This window comes from Gossypium hirsutum, chromosome D07, assembly GCF_007990345.1.
Source record: "Gossypium hirsutum isolate 1008001.06 chromosome D07, Gossypium_hirsutum_v2.1, whole genome shotgun sequence".
Classification (NCBI taxonomy): Eukaryota; Viridiplantae; Streptophyta; class Magnoliopsida; order Malvales; family Malvaceae; genus Gossypium; species Gossypium hirsutum.
The window spans coordinates 22,160,572-22,170,923 of NC_053443.1; the positions used below are offsets into that span (position 1 = coordinate 22,160,572).

The 10,352-nt window shown below is 32.8% G+C and overlaps 1 protein-coding gene and 1 non-coding gene across 2 annotated transcripts; both read right to left on the bottom strand.

Annotated features, from left to right (window-relative positions):
• Positions 1-1,556: 1,556 nt before the first annotated feature.
• On the bottom strand, positions 1,557-1,663 carry LOC121219629 (small nucleolar RNA R71). The gene has a single exon (XR_005916519.1). It is a non-coding gene; the product is annotated as a small nucleolar RNA R71 (small nucleolar RNA).
• Positions 1,664-5,277: 3,614 nt separating this feature from the next.
• Positions 5,278-8,930, bottom strand: LOC107954425 (probable protein S-acyltransferase 12). The gene is made up of 7 exons (XM_016889972.2): positions 8,564-8,930; positions 8,276-8,489; positions 7,517-7,608; positions 6,612-6,735; positions 6,424-6,509; positions 6,096-6,161; positions 5,278-5,814 (listed from the first exon to the last, which is right to left on the bottom strand). The coding sequence occupies exons 1-7, from the start codon at positions 8,750-8,752 to the stop codon at positions 5,698-5,700; spliced, it is 888 nt and encodes a 295-aa protein (XP_016745461.1). The 5' UTR covers positions 8,753-8,930; the 3' UTR covers positions 5,278-5,697.
• Between the last annotated feature and the right edge of the window lie 1,422 nt (positions 8,931-10,352).

Sequence of the window (10,352 nt, forward strand, 5' to 3'; positions counted from 1 at the left end):
CCCTGTAGTCCAACTGTTTTATCTTATTGTTGTGCAATGGCCTTGGATAACCCCCTTGGCTAATCTTCTTCCCTTTTTCTTTATTGTTAATTGTTGCTTTCTATGTTGAAAGACATGTTTTCATCTCATCTTTATGTTTTCAATTTAATAAAGTATGACTTAATTTTGTTTATTCAGAATAAGTATGAATCATGATTTGAGTTGATTGGTTTTTGTATTATGAATATTCTGTGCAAATGGTTGTTTCATTCATTTAGGTTTAATTCATGTTAATACTTATAACTGTAAGGTCAACATTTGTAAGTTAATGAATTATATTTAATCTGAGAAGAGGTGATAGTTAATAAACAAAATACCTAAATGATGCATAGCATGTCGATATTAAAAGATGATTGTTGTATGCATAAACTGTATAAAATGCCTGAAAAAGTGATTTCTAGGTTAGTTTGACATAGACATATGCAAGGTGACTTAGGGACATAATAGGACTTCGAGAGAAGCCTATGCTTAAATATAAAATTGGGTTTAATGAATTTCATATTGTCACAATCTTTCGTGATATTCTTATTATAACTGTCAATAAACTCTTACTTGGTGAAATACTTGTTTTAGTCTATTCATGTTATGTTTATTAAATCTTGTGTGTAACTTTCTTGTTGCTATTATTCTTCTGCAACGTGTGCTATTTTGTTTTGTGGGTATTTGAAATCTAATTAAACTCATAACATAATTTTCGACTCCCAACAACATTATTTCTCTTTGTTTGTTTTCTTCCAAATTGTTTTATAGTTGACTTTGCAAATGATTTACACATTCAGTCCCTATAGAGACGATAACTTTTTACTTATTATTTATTACTTGTAACGACCATGTACAGTTGCACATAACTCTGATACAAGTTTTTAGCATCGTTGTCGATGACTATATTTTGTCATTATTTGTGAAGATATTTATTTTGCAATTTGGTTATTTTTTTGTTGTTAATTTTTTTATTTTTTTTATTTTCCAAGGTTTATGAATGTAGACCGAATTATTGATCTATTGCCAATTGACCTAGAAATTAAACGCACTTTTACGAAAAGAAGAAAGGAACGATCAATCCAAAGACAAGTCAAAGAAATGAATCAAAATCTAAAAAAAGATGTGGCCAATAATACTCGGACTCTGATCCTTGTTGCTGATGACATAGACCAAGCTATTCAGCAATATGTTGTGCCCTTATTTAGTGAAATCAACCCAGGGAATGTAATACTTGAAATTGAGGCCCCTCAGTTTGAGTTAAAGCTGGTGATGTTCTAAATATTGCAAACAATAAAACAATTCAGTGGGATGTCTGCTGAAGATCCACATATGCACCTCCGCTTATTTATGGAAGTAAGTGACTCCTTCAAGTTACTCGGAGTATCTGAAGACGCTTTAAGATTAAAGTTATTCCCATGTTCGTTGTGAGATTGAGCATGAACTACCTGAATTCCTTACCGCTCAGTTCTGTATCTACATGGCAAGAATTGGCGAAACATTTTTTGATGAAGTATTTTCCACCAAATAAGAATGCTAAGCTCAGAAATGAAATTACTATGTTTCAGTAATCTGATGATGAGTCCTTTTATGAAGCATGGGAACGATTTAAGGAATTATTATGAAAATGCCCACGTCATGGTATTCTTCACTGCATCTAATTGGAGACCTTTTACAGTAGTCGAAATGCTTACACAAGAATAGTGGTAGAAGCTTCAACCAACAGATCTCTTCTTTCGAAGTCATACAATAAAGCGCGTGAGATTCTTGAAAGAATTTCAAGCAACAATTATCAGTGACCAACCAACTGAGCAGGCACAGGAAGAAGAGTGGCAGGAGTTCATGAAGTTGACGTTCTTACATCTTTAACAGCTCAGGTATTTACTATGACTTTCATGCTTAAAAATATTATTGCCAATGGTTGCAACACTAACATGACAAATCAACAACCAAGTCAGTTTGAAAACATTACGTGTATGTATAGTGGAGATGGCCATACATTTGAATATTGTCTTTCAAACCCAAAATCTATCTACTATGTGGGAAACCAACATCAAAATAGGAATGGTTTAGGTCCACAATCGAATCATTACAACCCTTCATGGTGAAATCATCCCAGTTTCTCCTAAAGTAATCAAGAGACTGGTCCAGGTAATTCTTATATTCTTTCACGATCAAATCATTTGATAGGTTTTTCTCAACAAATGCAGAAACCTTAGCCAGCCGAGTCTTCAAGTAGTTTAAGGAACTTATTGAAAGCATATATGGCTAAGAACAATGCAACTCCAAAGAATCTGGAAAACCAAATAGGGCAGTTAGCCAACAAGCTAAGAAATAGACCTTAGGGTGCTTTGCCAAGTGATACGGAGAATCCAAAAAGTACAAGCAAAGAGTAGTGTAAAACTGTCACTTTGAGGAGTGGAAAGGTATTGGAACCAAGAGTTGTTGAAGCCAAAGGTGAGCCTGTTTTTGTCCACAATCACAAGGAAGTTCAACCAGAAGTTGAAACTCCCACAGTACAGAATCATGTTCTTGTGACCCTTACTAAGGGCAAACTGCAATAGAGTAGTCTTGAAGAATCAACACCCATAGTGAATGCAAAACCAACACTACCTCCAAAAAGTTGTCCTGTTAAGGTTAAAACTCCACCACCTTCTTACCCGCAAAGCTTCTAGAAGCAACAATAAGAAGTACAATTTAAGAAATTGTTAGGTGTACTTAAGTAGTTACATATCAGCATCCCATTGGTAGAGGCTTTAGAATAGATGTCAAATTATGTGAAGTTTATGAAAGATATCCTTTCTAAGAAGAGAAGGTTGGAAAAGTTTAAGATAGTGGCCTTGACAAAGGAATGCAGTGCATTCTTGCAAAATAAGTTTCCACCGAAGATGAAAGATCCTGGAAGCTTTACATACCATACAACATCGGTAATTCGTATTATGGTATGACTCTATCTGATTTGGGAGCAAGCATAAATTTGATGCCCATATCTATGTTTAGACAATTGGGAATTGGTGAAAACAAACTGACAACAATGAAACTTCAATTAACAGACCGATCGATAGCACATCTTGAAAGAAAAATTAAAGACATTCTAGTACATGTTGATAAATTTATTTTTCTGCTGATTTTCTTATTTTAGATTTTGAAGTAGATAAAGAAAACTTTAATCATCTTGGGAAGACCTTTATTAGAAACTGGAAGAACATTGATCGATGTTCAGAAGGGAGAACTTACCATGCGTGTCCAAGACGGTCAGGTAACTTTTAATGTTTTCAAAGCTAGAGATACCCTGATGCATGGGAAGAATGTTCTGCTGTGGATGGGACATAATTGTTAGTTCCTACGGATGATTCGTTGGAACAACTTTTAACACCAACACGCTAAGTGACGAGGATGATGATGGAAATATGACTGAATTAGAAGCTGAACTGAAGGGATTCACTTCACAATCCTATTTTGAATCATTGGATTTCGACCATCGTGAGTATACGCAGTTGAAAGCTTCAATTGAAGAACCACCCAAGTTGGAGTTAAAGGAAGAAAAGTTGATTAATGTCTTGAAGAAATTCAAGAAGGCAATCAGTTGGACGATAGCTGACATCCGAGGTATTAGCCCATCCCTATGCATGCATAAGATCATATTAGAAGATGGCGAAAAATGCACTATTGATGGTTAGAGAAGGCTAAACCCAATTATGAAAGAGGTGGTCAAGAAGGAGATTATCAAGTGGTTGGATTCGGGAATAATTTAACCCATCTTAGATAACTCCTGGGTGAGTCCAGTCCAATGTGTGCCAAAGAAGGGAGGTGTCACAATTGTAAAAAATGAGAATAACGAGCTGATTCGAACCAGGACAGTTACAGGTTAGAGAATTTATATTGATTATCGAAAGTTAAATAAGTCAATTTACCCCAACCGTCATGAAAATATGATGCAATTTTTTTTTTGTTCATGAAACCCTAACTCAAGATACCTCCATTACATGTTACCATTATTACACATGAAGAAAAAGGAAAACATTAAAAATATATTTAAAAATTTTAAAAATAAAAAATTCAAACAAATATATCATTTTCAAATATTAAAATGTCAAAATATATATTTTAAAAATATTTAAAATTTTCAACAAAATAAATAATTTTAAAAAATTATAAAACATTTTAAAAATTAAAAATTAAAAATTAAAAAAATAAATATGAAAGTCCTTAAAATTTTTAAAAATATAGAAAAATAAAAAATGGAAGTTCTTACACTTCAAAAAAAATGTAAAGTCTTTCCCAGTTTTTTTTTTCATATAGCCGTTTGGTTTATAAAAATATTTTTTATTTTTCTTTTAAAAATGTTTTATTTTTTTTATTTATTATTTATATAAATTAAAATTAAGACATCAGATTTAGTATTTGAAAAATTATTAAAAAAGGAATAACTTTTTATTTATACAAGTTTGAACCAAAGCAATTTTATTTGAGGTTAAAAATCCATATTTTCATAATGTTTAGCTTTACAAAACACTTTTTTCGTAAAAACAATGAAAATAAACATTTTATTATTTTTTAAATTTCCCAAATTTTCATTAGACAAAAATCATTTTTAAAATTTCAACCAAACACTATCTTCAATGTTTTCCATATTTCAAGAGAATGAAAACAAAAAATGCCCTCTGATACTTGAAACCAAACGGAGCAAAAGATTTTTTCAATTTTTTGTCTTTCAGAGTTTAAAAAATTTAATTTTAATATTTTCAAAAACTAAAATTATTTTTTCAATTTTTTATCTTTCAGAGTTTAAAAATATTAATTTTAACATTTTCAAAAATTAAAATTATTTTTTAAAATCTGAAGAAATAAAAGTATTCAAGAAAATAAAGTTAGATATGTTCAGAACATTAAAAATTAGAAAAATATCTGAAAAATAAAAAATATATATATAGAAAAAGAACCCAACTATTTTTCTTCATTATTATCGTTTTGAAATTTTAATATTTTAAAAGAATCAGCTTTTTAGAATCTTAAAACATTTTAATGGGAATGTCGAGGTAAACGTTTCATTGGTCACAAAATGTCATCATTCTTCATTTACATCTGAGGTGAATTGTTGCATGGAGTGCAACTATAGGAACCAAACTCGGAACAATTTGCATATTTATTTTTTTAATATATTTAAAACAAGAAACCCCATGGATAAATGCTACCTAATCCCAGAACGGTTGGTACTAGGTCCTCAAATAAAGCTATGTTAATCTGCTGAAATAATAATAAGTTCAATAATGTACTAGTCTTTATCAATTTGTGGGCCGGCCACCATCGTTTTCTAAAAAGAATTGACAACATATCTTCAAACATGAAACATGCATGGCGTTAAGGGATTTGTTGTCATAGAAAACGTTATTTCCAGTTCGTATTTGTCCTATCTCGCCTATAACACATGACAATTCGGCGATACACCTCACCTTTTCAGCTTTTACTCTAAAAATAACAGGTAGCTAACAGGATTTTTCAATAACAAAGAAACTTGACACACTGCTTTTGTTTACCTTCACTTCAAGCCACTATCATCAAATATTATGTTGTGAGGTTCAAGCTTTCAGATTGCACATTTAAACCTAAGATAATAACAATGGCAACATGATACTCAGGCTTACACAATCGAGGTCAGATGTTACTCTCAATAAAACCTCAAGCATCAACATCTGAACGTGTTGGAAACTCTAGGCCACGTAGTGCTGGTATTTTCTTTAAGTCATCTTCTGAGAACAGTGGGAATAACCACAAACTTTTCTTTGTGCCAAACACCTTAAACAGGGTAAAAGGGATCATGAGAGATGCCTTGCACGGGAAGCAAGACACAACAACTTCCAATAAAGATATACATGATTATTGCACGATACAGCATTATGAGCTCTAGATGCATTTCTAATCTATGATAATCACTTATGCTTTAATTATACCACATTATGAGCCCTAGATGCATCTCAAAAATGTTATTGATAAGTAAATCATCTTTCCTCATATTTATGTCATATAAATAACATTATAAAACAAGAAGGTTAGGGAGTATGCAAAGCGAGTGTTACCTGCTCAAAATTCTTTTTCCTTCCCAAGTCATATTTCCACCTAATCACTCCTTTCTTCTCATGAACCTGGAAAATTGTTTCACAAAGGTAATATATAACACACTAAAAATTAAATAAAGCATCCAAACATACAGCACAACCTAATGATAATAGCACTACTCACTAGTGGTTGCTTAAAATAAAAGCATCAACTTTCTATAGATTCTCAACAACAGGAAGGCAACACATCAAAATCAACATCTTGCTGCTCTACTAAATCTCCAGGCAACAATATAGAACAACATAAATAAAATCAAGATGGCTGAAAAATATTAGCTGTATGATATACCTCTACTGATGTCGTATTGCTTGATAGAAGAGATGCATGCATGACGACGAAACAAAGAAGACTCAGAGCAAAAGCAAAATTGAGAACTGCATCAAGGTACAGAATCTGTAAGAAAGATGAAAACAATGAGAATGCAGAACAAATATGATGAGCTGAAAATGATATATCAACTCAAGTTGACAACTTACCAAATGCCAAAAAGATTATCGCTGATTTGGCAGCAGAAGAGTGATTCTTGGCTTCACCAAAGAAATTGATAAAACTTGGCAGCAACACTATGGTGACCATTGTTGTCTCCAAAAACGTATATAGCTTTTATTGGGAGAAATAAATGTCAGGAAATATAGGAAAGATGAAGAGACGGCCATTCCTGCCCCTTTTTTGGTTCAAAAGAAGGGTAAAGGGCAGAGAAGATTGTACTTTCTAAGCAAGTTTAAAGATACGAAGCCAACATTCAGTTCAGCCACCTTTAGTTTGAGCAATACGAGGCCTTTTTATTAGGAAAAAAAGAAAACAAATGGAATGAGGACACTAAACTTTTAAGGATGCTGATGAACATTCACATGCATATTCTGAAATGTGGAACTAACTATATGTAAATGTAGTTAATCCAGCCCAAAGAAAAGACACGAAGAAACAGAAAGCACAATACATGAAGAAATATTCAATATTTTTATGCATCAAAACTAGTAATTATTTATAAAATCACTAGTGATCGAAGCAAATAGAATTAATCAACTGTTGGGATTAAAGGAGTTGCAAAAATAGTAGGCTGGCTGAAATTCTTTCTTAGATACCTCAAAGATATTGCAGAAACAAAACTTCAAATAACCAATGCAACCATTGCTTCTTAGGCTTATTAGAAGTTACAAACGACAGTTATATTAGTGTCATTCTTGCAAATCATGAAGTATCTTTTTCAAACAAAAAATTGACAAAGTAATATCAGTTCAACCCTAACAGATTTTTTCCAGTGAAACATAGTTATGATTAAACATAAAGTGAAAAAACATAAACAGAAAAAGAAAGATGGGACATACTTCAATCTTATTCCTTAACTACAAATTACCAAGTAAGATGAATGGCAAGTTACCAAGAAAAGAAGGAAAAACTTATAGTTGCATGCTCCAACACAATTCACCACCCAGACACAGTGGTGGTCCATCTTGAGAACACATCCTTGACCTAAAAAAAACACGATGTAGAAGGTCATATTTCATGCTATCAGCTTGACACATTCTCATACTTCAATTATGCCAATTAAAATCAGTAGCAATATTCCACAGAATGGTTTTGGAGATAGTTTTGAAAATCTACAAAAGAAAGGTTGCCAAAGTTAAAAAATCTCAGTTCATCTCCTTCAATTAAGGAACTAACAATCTTTTCTAACATCAACCAGATTGAACTGTATCTCCTACTTATTTGCTACAAATTTCTTACCCTAACTACTCCAAGATTTCAAGATTCCACAGAATGGTTTTGGAGATAGTTTTGAAAATCTACAAAAGAAAGGTTGCCAAAGTTAAAATCTCAGTTCATCTCCTTCAATTAAGGAGCTAACAATCTTTTCTAACATCAACCAGATTGAACTGTATCTCCTACTTATTTGCTACAAATTTCTTACCCTAACTACTCCAAGATTTCAAGATTCCTTTTTTTCCCATTCAAAGCTAGCCATTCACCCTTTTTCCAATTCAATCTAAAAAGTTCACAAAATAAGTTTAACCTTTAAATCTTACACCATTCTACCTGTCTGATTTCTTTTTTCTTTTTAATTACATGATAACAAGGTTCCGCCTTAAATGGATATAATAAATCCAAAAACGAACTGGAAGATTTAAATTTGACATACAAATAGAACAATGATGGCACCGTGGCGGCTTCCCATTCTGGCAATGGATGCAATATCCACCACCACGCGATCTTCTCTCAAATCCGTCTTCCGCAGCAGCTAAAGAAGTACCAACCTCCAAGCTCTCCTCCCCGGAAACAGCTCTCCAATTCTCAGGTACAGAGCCAGGGTCCTTAAGCACCACTCTAATACAACTCCACAACAAAAGTACAAGCTGCATACATGAACAAAATAAAATTCAAGTTGCTACACAAAGTAACAAACAGTAAAATTAACTAAAAAAATTACCAGAACATGGAATATAATGACGATGGTGAAGGATAAAAAGGAGTCGAATCCACCGCGGAGTAACTGTGGGCCATACGTAAGGAAAACGACGGCATAGTAAGAAACGCCAACAATCGCGGCGACGAGGAGGATCATGACGTGGCCGAGGACTCTAAGACCAGAGCAAAACTTGAAGACGTTTATTTCCATTGAGGAAGTGAAGCGGCGGGTTATCCCAATTTGGGGAATGATGGGGAGAGGTCTTCGGGTTCGCGGCGGGAAGAGGCGTTTCCAGATGTGGGGAGCCAGGGTTGATTGGTGTTGGGGGATGAGGATATTGGTATTCTGGATTTTGTTTTATGCCAATCGCCAAATCGGTTAGGTCCGTGCACGGCAAAGGTTACTTTATTAGCGTGGTCTTTGCCTCTCGGTAATAGACCTGTCCATGCCCGGCCCGGCCCGACGGCCCGCCCGAAATATGGGAGGGTTCGGGTAAAAATATAGGCCCGGAATATGGGCTTGGACAAAAAATGAGGCCCGTTTAAAAAATGGGCCGGGCTCGGGCTCAACTTTTTTAGCCTGAGCCCGGCCCGGCCCGAATATAATAAATAATATTTTTTATTTTTATTTTCTAATTTTTAATTTTAAAATACTTTAAAAATATTTTTTTTATTTTTTTATTTTTAAAATATTTTTTTGTGTTTATTAAAAATCGGGCCGGGCCGGGTCGGGCTCGGGCTTATTATTTTTTCCAGGGCTGGGCCTGGGCAAAATTTTAGGCCCATATTTCGGGCCAGGCCCGGGCCTAAGAGTCGGGCTGAAATTTTTTTCCCGGCCCGGCCCATGGACAGGTCTACTCGGTAAGTTGGTAGGTTTGAATCTAGTTAATTTTATTTATTCAATATATGTTTGTACATGAATTTTATTTAATTAAAATATTTCTTTTTGTTACAAAAAGGAATTTAATTAAAATAATAATAATGTAGTGATAGTTGCTTTCGCGATTTCAATAAAATGTGATTCTTTGAAATGTAATTGCTAGAAATGTGATTATTATATTGCTTAAAATCTCCAAAAAGTTATATTATTACGTTTAGTTTATTAATTATTTTTTAAAAAAGTAATGACAATTTACAAATTTACTAATAAATAAAAGATAATATTCATGCATTTAATTTTTATAATAAACTTTATTCTTAAAAAATATTTGGATTAAATATCAATAATCACTAAATTTTAATTTTAATTGAAAACAAAATTGTTTCTATTTTGCCATGCATATATTTTTAAAATATGATAATGCATGTATCAAACTTGTTTTGGAATAAATTAAAAAAAATACTTGAAATCACATTTTGTTTTAACTAAAGGTTAGCCCATAGGAATATATATATATAAGTTTATTCCAGGTATTGCTCTAAGCAAAACTACAAAAAATTAAATCATAGGAATGTAAAATTATAGGCGGTTTAACGCACAATTCCTACACAGTTTAAATGGAACAATTTTGGTCATATTCTCCAAAAAATAGTTAGTATGTAACACCCTTATACCTGACCCGACTATCGAATTAAGTATAGAAATGTTACATTGATTGTCAAAATAAAAGAAGACTTATGTTCTAACAATAGTCAAAATACTATATTCAGAATATTTTGATTTAACTATAATAATTGTATTGGTATTACAATGGGAAAATAATTCAGATGAATCTTTCAAGTATCTATACAATTAAAATAACTTACTTACAAAAAACAGAGGCCAAGTATCGATATTGGGCATGAAGTATTGGTACCATTGTTGTAGGTAT

What these genes read in the sequence shown, in the direction of transcription:
- LOC107954425 (XM_016889972.2), bottom strand. Translation starts at nt 8,752, where the DNA reads ATGGAAATAAACGTCTTCAAGTTTTGCTCTGGTCTTAGAGTCCTCGGC. An exon ending in TCATTATATTCCATGTTCTG is followed by an intron (nt 8,490 to 8,563) that starts GTAATTTTTTTA and finishes TCATGTATGCAG; the next exon opens with CTTGTACTTTTGTTGTGGAG. An exon ending in GTGCCATCATTGTTCTATTT is followed by an intron (nt 7,609 to 8,275) that starts GTATGTCAAATT and finishes TGTTTTTTTTAG; the next exon opens with GTCAAGGATGTGTTCTCAAG.